The sequence below is a fragment of the Triturus cristatus genome, chromosome 7 (genome assembly GCF_964204655.1).
Source record: "Triturus cristatus chromosome 7, aTriCri1.1, whole genome shotgun sequence".
Taxonomy (NCBI): domain Eukaryota; kingdom Metazoa; phylum Chordata; class Amphibia; order Caudata; family Salamandridae; genus Triturus; species Triturus cristatus.
In genome coordinates this window covers 1,584,004,165-1,584,020,192 of record NC_140590.1, presented here as the reverse complement: position 1 = coordinate 1,584,020,192, position 16,028 = coordinate 1,584,004,165, and the positions used below count along the sequence as shown (strand labels likewise).

Below are 16,028 nucleotides of genomic sequence, written 5' to 3'. Positions count from 1 at the left end.
GCATCCATAGATAGATCTTTTAGAGACTATGACCGTTGAGATAAAGAAGAAGGAATATTAGCAACCATTCCTAGCACCATTACAGCGATTCTCTTGGTGGGTACTTACCCCATTCCCTATGATCTTTTACATCCCTCTACTTTAATTATAATTCCTTTTCTCTCTTTTTTATATTCTCTTATATTTCTCTTTCGAACACAAATTCTCTAGTGAGGATAGGATGTATGTTACTTATAGGCTAGATTATATCTTTAGAAAATAACGAAATGTTAGCCTATACTTACCGTAATGAGAATGTTGTTTTTGTGATAACTATTGTATGTTGATATTGATGGTTAGATTAATTAAGGTTTGTTTATAACCACAAATGCCTGGATGTGGGTCAATATTTATAAAATGATGTATAGTTCCATCTTTACATTCAATTTCGACACTTCAATTAAATTGCTGATTGTAATGTTTTTAATGTCTGTGCCGTTTGCTCATGCATGTTATTTATTTTATATATTTTTTGTAAAATTTGTTGCAGCCCTGAAGTCCCGAGTTGGACGAAACGCGTCGGCTGCTTTGGCTGTTTTTATGTGTACATAACAATTGAAATAAAGAAGATTGCGCTGAAAAGAAACCTTATGGATATGGATTGATTTACATTATACTTGGACATTTTTTGAGTGGTGCTACTTGTGCTGTTTTCTACTTCCATTCCATTTTTTGGAATAACACTGTATTGGCGGGTGTTAATCAAGTTTGCACACTCTTGGTGAATGAAAATATTATCACCATTAGATATGATGGGTTAATTTGGAATCCGGTGCTGTCCTAGAGGGATACCGCTAATGTTCTTTTGCCATTTATGTACATAGCAGGTCATAAACACGAAAAGCAGCAGGAGTTAATTGCCATTGAATCGGAACTACATAATGCTGAAGACCACCATACACAAAACCCCAATGTCGGGATCGTCCCAATCCCTGCATATTAAGCAACAGGAATACAGAGAATATTTAAAAGAGACGACTAAGTCCAGGTTGCAGGCTACACAACATAAGATATATGAAATTGGAGATAAGGCGGGTAAACTTCTGGCCTGGCTCGACAAAAAAGAGCGGGCAAGGAGATGGATAGCACAGATAAAAACACGAGATGAAGTACTAGTATCTGACCCAAAGGAAATAGTAAATAGCCTAGCCGAGTATTTCAACCAGGTCTATGCGTCATCATCAACCACAACGGTTGAGGAGGCACAGGCTTTTATTAAAGATATCAAAATGCCCAAGTTAACACCAGAGGCAACCCTCACGCTCGAAGCTCACCTCGCGACAGAAGAATTGCAATTAGCAATCGAGTCTCTACAACCAGGGAAAGCAGTAGGGCCTAACGGCATACCCATCGAACTCTATAAAAAGATGGCGGGCATACTTTCCCCTCACCTGCTAAATATGTATCTCGAAAGTCTGGTAGCGGGAGAATTCCCACGAGACCAAAGAACGGCCACCATAGTAACGATTCCCAAACCGGGAAAACCTCCTGAGGAATGCACCTCATATCGCCCAATATCATTACTTAACGCTGAAGCTAAGTACCTGTTGTACTCGAAAACTTTGGCGCATGTCGCATCAAATGGACACATATCGGAGGACTTCCCGCGGAACTCGCCAAGGATGTCCCCTATCCCCCTTATTGTTCGCTCTTGTGTTGGAGCCACTGGCGGCGTGGATTAGATAGGAACCGACCATCCGGGGACTCAAGTGGGCAGCAGGCTGGGAGGACCGTATCTCCTTATATGCGGATGATGTATTGTTATACCTGACCTCACCCAGGCGTTCCATTTTAGTGCTCCTAAATATCTGAACTTTATAGGCGAGTAACTGACTACATTATTAATTGGTCTAAATCGGTCCTATTTATACTTTATGGCCCGCCACCGCAACTCCCTAAAGATTGTGATTTCCTAATCACAGCGGAAAGCTTTAAGTATTTGGGTATCTATGTGACACCTAGGCCCGAAGAATTCATAAAAAAAAAAAAAATCTTATACCCCCCCCTGGAACGTCTAATACAGGATACAATACATTGGCACACTTTACCCTTGACACTGCTTGGAAAAGCAGCAATTTTAAAATGATGGCACTCCCACGGTTTTTGTATGCCTTAGAAAACACTGTTCCCGGTGCCACCGAGCTATTTTAAAGCAATAACGGCAGAGGTCTCCAGTTTACTATGGGGAAACAAACCGGCGCGTATTGCAATGGAGAAATTGGTTAGAGGCTGGTATGATGGAGGCATAGCTCTCCCAAACATACAATTGTACTACTGGGCAGCACAGTTAAAAATAATCAATCAATGGATACAAGCCCAACAAACAGACCCTGCGTTTCAAGCGGACAGATAAGGGTTGGGAAACGGAGGCGTTATGGCGGCACTATATAACAAGAAACGGGCAACCCCACTAATTGGGCCAACAGCACATACAGTCAGCATATGGTACTCTGCGCATAAAAACAGGGATGGCAGGGGGTTATTACACAACTCACCCCACTCTGGGACACACAACGGCTGGGACGACTTAGAAATAGTAAGGGATTCAATAGTTGGGACGCAATAGGCATCTCTACGGTGGGCGACTTCTGGATTAAGGGTGAGATGATCACGTTTGAACACCTACAGGAACAATACGAACTGGCACCCTCTGAAATAGTCAGATGCATGTGGATCAGGCATGCACTACAGGCAGCTATGCCACCAGACACCACATTGCCAGAGGCCTCTCCCCTAGAGGATAGGCTACTGACTGATTATATGCACAAAAAGGTCACCTCTTTCACTTACCGTTAACAACTTACCTGACCCAACGCAAGCACTGCGAGAAAAATGGTCCTCGGACCTGGGGGATCTCGATGAGACAGATGGCACTTTCATCCCCACAAGAAGTAGCAATACCCTCAAGATTAAGATCAGTACAACTCAAGATACTGCATTGCATTACACTGGATTAACCTTACACAAAATAGGGAATGCTTCACATGCGTTCTGCCTGCGGGAATGTGGGGAGGAAGGTACATTTCACCACACTATATGGCAATGTCCAAAGATCATACCATACTGGGTAGCAGTGATGAGAACTATATCACAGGCAGAGGAAGTGTCGGTGGTACCGGAGCCTAAAAGATGCTTACTAAACATATGGGAACCCAATGATTTAAACCATCCGGCACAGGGAGATGATGTTCGCCAAGCGTAATATAGCTAGATTGTGGGGCTCCGGATACTCACCAACGCTCAATGAATGGTGCAAAGACATGGACGGAGCCATGATTGCAGAAAAAGCGGCATATGTCAACCAAGGCTGTCCCCGGAAATGGGGGAAAGTGTGGGGAGCATGGAACAAATACAGGGGCTAGATCTGTGATCCACCTGGGCTGCCGAATGAAGGGATTTTGGATTGAGGAGGGGAGGGGACAAAACAGAATGTGTGGGTTATTAGACGAGATCCATCGTGTAATACATGTAATGATGATGTGCAAATGTCAAATGAATTTGTACCGACCAACACGGGTTTAATTTATATGACTTTATTATGCCCTGACTTTAATCAAAAGAATTAAAAAACAAAAACACCCTCAAGACACAAGGGACAAGGTGGTATGGTAGAATAAGAGTTTTTACCTACAAGTAAACATTGAAAAGAACACCAACTTAATAGTCACAAATAAGACATTTCAAAGGAGTCCTTTTGTGCCTCGTGTTGCATGCTGGACAAAGGTCTCTTTTTGAAGGAAAATCTGAGCATTGCTTCTCTCCTGGTTTCTGGATCTTGTTCTACCACTCGAAATGTTAACTAATGTACACTGTGTTAGTTCATGAAAATGTTTGGATACTCAAGATTTCTCTGAATTGTTTCAATATTGCTCATGTTCATACAGTAACATTTTGATTTAGCATCCTGTTTGCCCAACATATTTTTCCAAAGGAACTTCTGAGTAAATTAATGTAGTTGACGGTGACACATGTTTGCATACTTTTGTACTTCCTGCCTATATATGGGTGTTGGATCTCCGTTCCCTAAATTACAGCAAAACAGTATGCAGACTTGGAACCCGGAATGGACCTGGCTGTTTGCTGGTTTGTCATTTCCTGCCCATTGCCAGTGTGAAGTATTTGTTTATTCTCAGGTGTTGTGTCTTGTAATACAAACATGCTTGACATTTGAGACACTGGCTCAGATTTCAAGAAAACATTCAATCTCTTTCGGAGACGATATAGAAAAGATATAGATATATTTTCTAGATCATCTCCTAAAGATGCTGCTGAGCTTGATTTTGTTGACATTATGCATCTCTGCACTTTACAATTGGGAACTAGTGGTTAAGTGCTTGTGCAATCTCCTTAAAACATGATGAAATAGGCCAACACCTATTTAGCACATGAAATGTACTTAAGTCCCCAGTAAATGGTACTACCTGTACTCAGGGCCCGTAGGCTAAATGCTACTAGTGGGCAGCACCACTCATTGTGCCACCCACTAAAGTAGCAGTGTAGAACACGTCTCAGAGCTACCACTGCAGCCTGTAGTGGAGTTTTAAAGTGTCATTTCAACCTTAAAAAATAAACCATTCGCTATAAGGCACCTGTAAGTTAGGCCCAAAAGGCTCAAAGGGCAGTATGCCTGGTTTTTAAAAGGAGGACATGTGGGTTTAAGTTTGACATGTTCTGGCAGTGAAAACGTTCTAAAGTCGTTTTTCACAGTTGTAAGGCCATCTCTCAAATAGACAAGCACTGGGCTTACCCTATTACACTTAAGAAGTGCTAAATAAGTTTTGGGCCAGATAGAGATATGCTGTTTCCTCTCAAATTATTTGCAATTTAAAATCTTTTATGGTACTGTAAGGTTTTAGGTTACAATTTTAAAAATGACACTTCAGGGACACAGCAAGCTCCCGGGGGCCTCACTGTAACAGCCCAGCTGACTGAACCTTCCTATGCCCTGCTGCTGGCCTCTGCTGGAGTGAGTTCTGATCCCCAAGAGGAGCCCAACAGGTCTTGGACACTATGCTAGCATCAGTGAGAACTCCTTCTATAGAAAAGGTGAAGATACAGAAGTTTTGGGCAACTCAAGACAGGCTAGTGACTTCTTTGTGCCGCCCTAGGTGACCACCAAAGCAAAGCTCTAGCGATGGTAGTCTCCAAGGCCAAAAATGACTCAAGAGGGGGCTGCGCGGCCTTCTCTCAATTTTTAAAAATAAACTTGGCGCTGAGGAGGTGGTAGTCCCCAGGGACGGAGTGGGGATGGGGGCTGGCCATCCAAGACGCTCCCCACCGTACAATGCATTAATCCTGGGGAGATGGTGGTCCCAGGGGGGTGTGACGGCCAAGAGGCCCCCCATTTTAAAATAAATAATCCCCGGGGAGGTGGTTGTCCTCGGGGTATTAATAAGCCCCAGGAGGGGAGGGGGACAGTGCATCCCTCCTTTATTTAGAGAATGCCCACAGGAGCAGATTACGAAGGATGGGAGCCGCACGGTTTTATTTGTACATTTTAGTTGGGAGGTTTTTGGGCCCTGCTGGGTCCATGGGGGAGCCCCCCACCCCCAAAAGGCCTAGGGGGTCAGGGTATTCATACCCTGCAAAAACCAAAGGAAATGATGGACGGAGTGTTGAACATTGCAAGCACTCACCCCCAGTCAACTGATCTGGGTTTAATCCATCACCGTTCTTTAGCCCACTCTGCCACCCCAGTTCAGACATGGCCATATGCAAATCAGTCTGACCCTGTGCCTCATGGGAACAGTCCAGCCCGAACTGCCAAGGCATGTCTTCCCTGGACCGGAAACAAGCTTCCTAGGACCGGTTTCTGGCACAAACAAATGATCGACGGAATGCTGACAATGCAGACATTCTCCCCGTGGCGTAGTGGGCAAAAGAACGATGGATTTAACCCAGATCTCTTGACTGGGGGAGAATGTCTGCATTGTCAGCATTCCGTCCATCATTTGTTTGTTGTAACGCTTTTCGCCCTAAGTGGGATGGGTATTCCCAGACGTGGGACCCGTGCTCACTATGCCACTGGAGTCAAGCTATCCTGGCTGATGACGGCTGATAGCCAGAAACCGGTCCTAGGATGCTTGATTCCGGTCCAGGGAAGACATGGCTTGGCAGTTCGGGCTGGACTGTTCCCATGAGGCACAGGGTCAAGACTGATTTGCATATGGCCATGTCTGAACTGGGGGGGTGTAGTGGGCAAAAGAACGATGGATTTAACCCAGATCTCTTGACTGGGGGAGAATGTATGCATTGTCAGCATTCCGTCCATCATTTGTTTGTTGTAATATATAATAGCAAATCACAGTGTCTCAAAGCAAGGCTGAGATAATCCAGGCTGATATAATCCAAACCCAGTCCAGCCGATGAAGTCAGTTTCCAAAAATGGTGGATGTGGGATGCAGGATGCGGGATGCAGGATGCGGGATGCGGGTGGTCTTGATCACTCGGTTAGCTTGTACAAAGCATTTTCTGAGTAGAACAGCCCAGCCCAGTGTCCCAGAGCACCGCCGCCGCAACCGCTCACACTGACGCCATCTTTCCTTCCTCGCGTTTAGTGTCGCCTGCAAGTTCTTATGATCGACCACTCCTACGCCAACAGCATCCAGCAGCCCACTTGCCAATAGCTCAAACTAGCAAAATGCGAGACCTATTGCATTGCAAATGCTTGTTTTTTCAACTATGGGAATTACAGGAAATAAAGAGAAGAACTTTTTAATTAAAAAGTTAAGAAAAATACAATTTACTCTTCATCACCAAATTTGTTTGTAGAGCCCCAAGAGATACAGTAGAGCAGATCTGCCACAAAGTACAATAACACAAGCCTTTGCAATGCAATTGGTCTCCAATTAGTGAAAGTTGGAGTTAATGGTGTTTTAAATGACAATGTGTTTTGTTTATGGAGTTGCTGTATGTAGTGTGGAGTTTAATTATATGGATTGGATTTAACTAGTTAGTTGTGGAATTGTGTGGGTGGAATAGTGTGTGTGTGTATTGGTGTAGTGGAATTATGTGGATAGTAATTGTGTTGTATTAAATTAGCTGGAATTATGTAGAATGGGATCGAGTGTTATGGAGTGTAAATATGTGCATTGGTATGTTGTCTTGTGGCGTGGTATGTAGTGGAACTTAATTATGTGGTGAGCTGTTGGATTGTGTGACATGATGTTGAATTTTGAAGTGTGGATTGGATGCATTGGTTGCGTAAGTGTGTTGATTTGAATTATGTGGTTTGGTGTTGAATTGTGTGGTGCAGAATGGAAATGTGTGGAGCTGAATTGCGTGGCGTGGAACTATGTGATATTTTGAGTGAAATTATGCTGATGGAAATTATGTGGCAAGGTGTGGAGTGTATTTGTATGGATGGTTGCAATTTGGCATAGTGGTTTTATGTGGGATGTATTTATCTGGTATTTAGTAGAGTGTAATTAGGTGGCAATGATTAATGTGCACGTATGTACAAAGGCTAATTTGAATGTACTTTATTATCCTTTATGAATAACGGTAAAAACAGCTGCAGGAGGACTGTCAAAATTATATGTGTTTGCAGGGCCTGTTTTAGCCTTAGTAAGTTGTTGGATGCAAAGTTACCAGACAGAAACCGCCACAACATTTCTAAAAAATAAATAAACAGATCCTGGAGATGCTGCCAGAAAGACTACTTAAATAAAGGGTTTAAGGTGATATTACAATTTGGATGCAGCACTTTAAACCATCCCTTGCCCATGACTTGGAAAAGAAATGACTTTTTAAACATAATTTAGGTGGCGAATGCAGATATAATGAATAAAGCTTCAGCAGCATTTCAAATGTTTAAAAATGCAAACTCTAAACAAGTTTCTTGAAATAGGATTAGAACTCAGACATACAAAGTGCACAGTAATCTAAATTCTAAATACAAAGTCTTGATCTGCTAGTGTGCTGGGTTTATGACACTGTCCTGGTGACATTACATGTGAAGTCTAATGGCTCACTGTAGGAGGGTGGAGTAGCAGACGCAGCCATAAATCTCCGCAGGGAGCTCATTTATGGAAAAGAGCCACCTAGCGAAGCACAGAGGCCCAGCTCGGCAGGCGCTCATGTGAGAAAATAAATAGCTGTTGTGTGTGAAAAGTGTGGCAGAGCAGAAAGAATACAGAGGAGCAGGACAGCATGCCAGGTCTGTCATGTGGGGGAAGTGCACCGAGCAGAGGCACACTGGCGAGAGAGCCATAAAAGCACAGATGTGGGTGGGGGGTGGGGGGAGGGGGCGGGGGGGAGAAGAGCAACAGAAGGGAGACCTCTGAAACAGCCCAGCCACTGCGCATCGGGGTTGAACTAACGCCAATTAAGTCATTTTCCCCTCATTCCAGCACAAAAATGAGAAACACTGAGCAATAAATCTTACTGGCTATAAATCAATGAATAGTGCGTTAAACACAAACATGTACAACAAAAAGCATCCGTAAATGGCGCCTGAAAATAAACTGACCGTTGCGTTTCAAAATCAGAATGTTTTTATTTATGTAGCTAAAAGAAAGCACTGCTTTGTTAATTTGCACAAGCACAGTGGCACACAATAATGGGTGCAGACTGCAAATAAACAGCGTGCTGCGTGGTGAAATTTTGAAGAGTGTTTCATGTTTGCAGTTAACCTTGAGGCATACGCTTTCGAGGAATACGAACCGCTGCAGTGCTGGGGCTAAGGTGCCCTCTGTTAGCCTCGGTTGGGCGCAACACAAGTGTACCATTAAAGACCCCGGCAGTGGGGTAGCAGGGGGGTGGGGGGGGCAGCGAGGATCTGCAGCATGCAGCTATAGTGCTTCCTGGAGTCAAAGTGCAGCAGCAGTAACCTGAAAAGTGTGAGGAAGAGCGGTTACTTGCACAGGCACACAAGAGGTTTTTCGTGCAGCTGGGGCCGGGAGAGACGCCTGAGGAGCTGGCCCAAGTACTAGACGATTGAAAAGAAGTGGCACAGCAGGCCGCCCATGCGCAGCATTTCGCTCGACTCCTCTAAGTAACAAGATGAAAACAAATGTAAAACCATGATGGAGTAGCGTTTATGGCAGTTTTATATAGCGCGAACTCCACACAAAGATATTGGATCACTGTGCATGAGCGCCAGTTAAATTACACAAGATCACATTCATGTTTTGAGGCACGGGGAGAAGTGATGTGCCCAGAATCACAGGATTTTGAGCACGCCGAGATTCAATCAGTTCTCAAATTCCAAATTCTGCAGTTCTGGTTGCAACGCCACAGTCAACCCTGCAGCTGGACAGACATGGAGATTAAGACGCACAGCGCCATTAAACGGAGCCTTGCTGGTGGTCGTGTACGACAACTTGTATTTTGCTGTTTCTGTCATTGCATACAGATTTATAAGTGAAAGAGGACCGCGCTGCAGCCGGAGCATGGGGATCTCTTGTCTTTATGGGGCCATGTGTTTCTAATTAGAAACACATGGCCCCATAAAGATAAGAAAGTGCTGTGCTGTGCAGCAAAGCAGGCCACCGAGTCCAGATCGGAGGCAAAAGGGCGTGAAAGGGCGTGAACCCAAACCCCTCACTTCCGATGGCAGGCCACCGTTTAGCAAAGTCCTCTTTAACAAGAAATCTCGCGGAGCGAGCAATGCATGCGCTGCTATGCTAGGCGAGACCTAAAAAAGGTGCAAATACACGCCTAGGAGCACCCATACATGAGCCTCTGAAATGAGAGGCCGTTTTTGTGGCGGAGAGCACTTGGAATGTCAAGTAAAAAAAAAAGTATGTCAATTTGCTTTGCGAAAGCGCTGCTTGCAATGCAGAGGAGCCTGGCAGCAAATGGCAGCTGCCAGGCCTTCCAAAAATGTTAATGAAATGACTGTGAAGGGTGGGGGACCAAAAAAGGGGTAGGTAGGGAAGGAGTGGGAGAAAGGAGGCAAAAGAGGCACTTGAGGTTGTTCCCAGGGGAAAGAAAGGTAAAAGGCAGGGAAAGCAATAGGCAAGCTGGGAGATGTTGGGGGGCTGGGGTAACATGGAATGCACACAGGGGCTGTTTAGGTGAAAGCTGACAAGGCTGAACTAATAAATACATGCAAACTCAGAGGGCAAGAAAAAATACTTCCCTGAACGGGAGCAGAAAAATACAAGTCGTCCAATCAAAACAATGGTACAAAAGCAATGCACCAGGGTAGAGAGAAGCATACAAATTAGAAGGAAAGCCACTGAATAAGGAGCAAACATGAAAAGTGATAAGCAAGCCAACCGAAAGAAGTGGGTTGGTTCTAAGCTTACTAAACTTTTTGGGTATATTAATGAGAAGAGTTATTTCACAAGCTGACAGCTAGGTGAGACCTTAAAAATTAATGAAAGGACCTAGAGAGGAGATAATTTCCTTTAAAGTTGAACTGGGAGCTCGGTGATCTTTAATTTGTAGCACGTTTGAAGAGCTGGTCGTGACAAAAGTTTATAAGCAAATAATTTTTTCATTGGGCACAATCTGTTACTTTTGTTGAACGGATTAGATTTTACTTGACTAACACATTACACAGACGTGAGCTCAGAAAAATATATATATTTTCAGAAGGAAATTTAGAAATTGAAAGCCAAGATGCCTTAGAGTGCTGGGTCTGCCCTTACCTCTGGTTTGTCAGGCATGGGCTCATTCTGCAAGAGTTTCAGGGCTTTAGCAGCTGCATCATGCTTGGCAGCCTGTCTTGTCCTTCCTTTCCCATGAAACTGCTGGCCTCCAATAGACAGTTCGACTTGATACAGCATAGGTCCAACAGGAAATGGGTAAAAGTACCTTAAAATTAAACTTGTAATTAGAATCAATGAATAATGAAAAGGCAAGTCTCTAGATTGACAACAGGAAAAGAACAACCACAAAACAACTTTTCCACAGGAAGAATAGTCTAGAAATAAAATTAAAACGAACAAGTCCTGCGAGCTCAGAACACAGCATTGATGAAAATAAAACTGCAATAGAGAATTATCAGTAAAATGGATGGACTCGGTTTTCGTCAGTTGTAGCATTTGTTGAAATTAATGTTTAAACATCAATGGCTTCCATTTTACATATCGTATTTACATATGTGCAAGAGGGACAACGGAACAGGATGCTGCTTGGCATTTTAATTCTGATTAAGGAGAGCGACAGAGAGAACCGCTAAAAGGCAGTAGCCAAGCATTTCGACAGCAGTGGCTCTTGCTTTGGGAGTCCTATACCTCTGTCCTTCCACAGTGTTCAGAGGTTCACAACTGCAGGATTGGCATCAGATCATTTGTAGCCCAGCGTTATTTTGGGAGCCAAGCTCATGTACATGTGCTAAACCACCTACACATGCCCTCTGGCTGCCACATCATAGACCCTTTCTCTCCTTGTAACCCTTTCGCTGCTAGGCCTCCCCTGTGCTAAGCGTTTTTTTGGTTATTTGGGGTATTTCGCACTTAGGCCCTGGAACTATTTGTCCACATAAGGTAATCACACCAAATTTGCCAACATCATGAGATCTTAAAAGGTACCCAGGGTTTGTGGATTTCCCGGAAGGGGACCCAGAAATTAGCCAAAGTACAGCTCAATTTTGTTTTTTGGGAGAAAAATGGGGGGGGGGGGGGGAAAGCGCTGCAGAATAAAGCATCTGGAAATGGTATCAACAAAGGGTTTGTGGTGCTAAAATCACAGTCTTCCAAGCTTTCAGAAACAGGCAGACCTTTGCCAGAAAACCAACATTTTCTACACAGTTTTGGCATTTTACTGGGACAGGGCCTATTTTTGCTACTTTCTGTACTTTCAACCTCCTTCCAGTTAGTGGTAGAAATGGGTGTGAAAGCAATAATGGATCCCGGAAAGTTATACATTTCTGAAAAGCAGACAAAATCCTGAATTCAGCAAGGGGTCGTTTGTGTAGATCCTTCACGTTTTTTTTTTATAGAAACTAACAGTTGAAAATAAGAAATATTGAAAATGAGTTGAAATAAACAGCCATTTGTGGCAACGTTTTCGCTTGTAACTTCGTCTAAGTATGACAGATTTTTAAAAGCAATATACTGTTACATCCGCTGGAGCCTTCTAGTTGTGGGGATATATAGGACTTGTAGGTTCACCAAGAACCCGAGGAACCCAGACCCAATTACTGAGCTGCGTTTTGCAATGGTTTTTCATTGTATACATAGCAATTCATTTGGTAAAATAAAGAGTGAAAAATAGGTATCAAGGTCACCGACGTATTTCCGAAATGGGAACAAAATATAGAATTTAGAAGCATCTCCGAAATTGTGGGTACCCATACTATCATGTGAATTCTATGACATTTTTCAAGGTGACTTCTTTTTTTACACATGGTCTTACACTTGGAAGGCAGAAATGCATAGACAGTCAATAGGTAATAACAGTTATTTTACACAATTCGGTGTTCTCCCAAGTCTCTCAATCAAAATGGTACCTCCCTTGTGTAGGTAGGCCTAGTGCCCGCATCACGAAATGGCCCGAAACGTAACATGGACATATCATTTTTCTACTGAAAACTGACTCCTTTTTGCAATGAGCAGAAAGACTGGAATTGTACCGGGGTGGGGGCATCGGCATGGCCATCTCGGGCAGCCCCCACTCCTATACGTCCTCAACAGATAAATCCCCAATGCCTAGTGCGCTTTCTGGACCCCAGGGGGCAGAAAGACTAAATGTGCCACAATACAATTGAGGGGAGCAAAGGTCCTTGTCCAAAGGGCCCCCGCACCCTCCCGGGTGTCCAGTGGGTGGATCCCTGCTTGGGGAACACCCTCCTGGGGCGATTCGCAAGCAGGGATCAAGTAGGGAGTGGTGCCATTGGAAAGGGGAGATTCTCTCCTTTCCAATGATACCTCTCCTGTCTTTCTAGGTGCGTAGAATGTGAAACTGAAATGAGCCGATTGGCTCATTTCAGTTTCTCTGAAAGGACGTCAGCACGAAGTGCACGCTGATGGTCATTTCAGAGAAACCAAGCGAACAGACTCGGGAGCTGGGGAAGCTCTTCCCAAACTACCGTGCCTGTTAGGGTGGAGGGTGGGCAGGAAGTGCCTCTGGTGCCCACACCAGAGGGATTTCAAGTGCCATAAAGTCGGACGCGCTGGAGCCATCTGACGCACAAGAGCATTTTTGCGTCAGACAGCTCCCGCGAGTCCGACGCACCGAACGGATTAAACCTACAGGGCACAAAGTAGGGGAATACAGGCCAGTTGTTTAGAGGAACACGAGGTTAGAGAGTGGTGTTATTGAATTAGCATTGCAAGAGACATCACGCGGAGTCAAGTCTTTTACCTATCACTCTAAAGCACATCTGCTGCCACCCTGTGTGGTGAGACTCCTCGGTCTGCAAGAACCCTTTCCTCAAAAGCAGACAAGTGTCTTGGGTTTATCAGGAATCTATCAGGGAAAAGGCTTTGTTGATAAAACCCAAGGATCAGGTGTAGGAAGCTGGCACTCTATATGGTGCACCAAAATGAGGTACACTGTGAACATAGTCCATGCAACCCAACCAATAAATGAGACACACTCAAGAATAAATCTGAGACCAGCTTAGAAAAACACGCATTTCTATATACATTTTAACACCAAGAACCTTGTTATCAAGTAAGTACTTGGAGTTATTGATTTTTATAGTAAAATGTTCACTTAAATGCATCTTTATGCAGTAATGCTTTCCTGTGGGAAAAAGGCATATACTGCATACAGATACTTGCTGTAAGTTTTGAGGTGCCTTCTTCAGGACTTAAGGTGGTAGTGGGCCAAGGAACAAAGAACCCCTAGCAGTTTTTACCTACCCTGGAGCATCCGGGTGCAGAGCTGCGTGCCGGGTTGGTGGCTTTGAGCGCTACACCAAAGGGGATGGGGGCACCTAGAAACAGGCTGCAAAGGAGGACTTGGGGACAAGACCAGGATTTCCCAAAGCGGGGCTGGATTTTTGAGGACTGTGGGAGCAAGGAAGCACAGTCCTGACTGGGGCACTCGAGTGCAGAGTGGTTAGGTTAACTAAACTAGTGTGTTACAGGCGCTCACAGTTGTCAGACTCATGGTTGAGGGGACAAAATAAACAGGACTGTGGGGTCACTCTCTAAGTGGGTCTCTGCAGTGTGAATGTCCCTTGACGGCTGCTCAGTCTTGGGAGTCGGAGTTTGGACTGGACTCAAACAGGTTTTGGTTGCTACAAGGGCTCTGGCACCCCGGGTATTGGAGCTGTGCGGCTCGGGTTGGTCTTGGCGTCTTCTCACATGGTCGGAAGATGGATCAGACCTTCTGGAACACAGTGAATTCCTGGGTGGCTGCTGCAGCGGTAGAACCGCAGGCCACAGAACGGTGAACCAGACTTTGCTGCTTGGTGCCAGCAAGCTGCGGGCGAGCAGCTCCTTTACTTCAAGGGAGATTGCTGGCCCGTGAAGCCTCCTGCATTGATATGCTGATTACTAGCCATCCTGCTTGAAGGAGGCGAAAACACCTCCAGCCAGAGCAAGCACGTTTTCTGACCTCAGAGAGTGCAGGCTCTCACTTCCAGGGGGTCAGAAACACATATGTGGTGGCAGGCCAGTCAATACCAGTCAGCCAGCACACTAGAGGTTGGTAGGTTCTCAGGGGGCACCTCTAAGGTGCTGTAGGAAGCTAGCTCTTTATGGGATATATCAAAAATCTGATATATCGTTTAAAGAGTCTAGGGGTTGCCTTATGAGGGGAAAGAGCTTGCTATGCAATCCCAAAGTGCTCGATTAGAGGGAAGTGTGGTCTAACAGCCGTAGGCTTAACACAGAGGAGTGCAAGACATTTACAAATACACACAATGATTAATAAAATAGGTCACGACTCAAGAAGTTGATACACGTTAATTTATGTAAATGGCAAGTATCTTTAATGTACAAGTTACTTACTTTCGGTACCGATGTATCTGGTAAAGACGATTCTAGCCGCAGATTCCTTAACGTTGAATTATCCCCAGGCGTGAGACTGGACCCAGAAAACTTTCCTGCCCAGCATCTCTGCGCGCCAGGGGGTGGTACCACGCGACTCCGCCCAGACGTCCTCCACAGGCGTGACGTCAGCGAGGTCACATTAGCCCCACCCCGGCGCGCTGACATCAGTTTGCTTCGAAGAACTTTTCCGCGCCACAACGCGGAGCCATCACAACAAAACTGAGGAGAGCATGGGAACAGTGTGCGAAAAAAACAGAAACAAAAGAGAGAAACAAAAAGGTGAGAAACATCACCAGGTGCCACCAGGGCACTAGAAGGCGACCACAGCAGGCCAGAGCAGAGCACCCCTCTGAGGAACAACTGTGCCAGCCAAGGCGAAAGCACCAGGTGGTAGTAAAGCACCAGAAGGCCAGAGCAGCGAGGCCATAGCAAGAAAAGCGCAAAGCACCAATTCGTGGAACCACCCTGCAAGCCAAGGCGAGAGCCATCCTGGAGGCACAAGCCTGTGAAAGCATCGCAACAGAAAGAGAAAAAGAGAAGATCTGCAACCACATCCACAAAGGGAGAGGCCACAAGCCCGGAACAAAGGAGCAACAGCAATTCATCCCCAGATTACACTGCCAAGGATGGCCACACCTCCTGGCCGGGGCAGGAGGTCAAAAGACAGGCAAGCCATCTGCAGACTACTGTGTTAAGGGGGAGAGGGGGGGGGGGGGTGGGGCATAAACTCAGAAAGGAGCAGGAAGGAAAAGGACAGGTAAAAGAACCCCTAATCAAGAAGATCGGTTGGGAGCAGAAAACACAACAGAGGGAAAGAGCAAAAGTAGGCCCTCACGCTGGAGAGAAACCAGCTGGAGGGATGCCTGACCAGAAGAAAACGAAGAAGGGCCCCCACAGAAGACAAGGCACCCAGAGGGAAGAGACTGCCGAAACACAAGCAGAGGGTCCTTGTAGAACGGGGAGGAAGGGCGTGTCGTGAAGGAATGAATATGCTACTTACCAGTATGCATCTGTTCTTAGCATGTAGGGCTGCTGACATTCATATCTGTGCATAGATCGCCACCTAGTGTTGGGTCCGGATGTTTGCACGTT

General features: G+C 45.2%; 1 protein-coding gene across 6 annotated transcripts in view; it reads right to left on the bottom strand.

Moving 5' to 3' along the window:
- Window positions 1-16,028, bottom strand: part of STAU1 (staufen double-stranded RNA binding protein 1) — a 385,539-nt gene that overhangs the window by 279,136 nt on the left and 90,375 nt on the right. For all 6 annotated transcript variants that reach the window (XM_085619433.1, XM_085619434.1, XM_085619431.1 and 3 more), the window contains one exon: window positions 10,638-10,803. In XM_085619433.1, coding sequence (XP_085475559.1) covers window positions 10,638-10,803 — 166 coding nt within the window. The remainder of the gene's footprint in view (window positions 1-10,637; window positions 10,804-16,028) is intronic.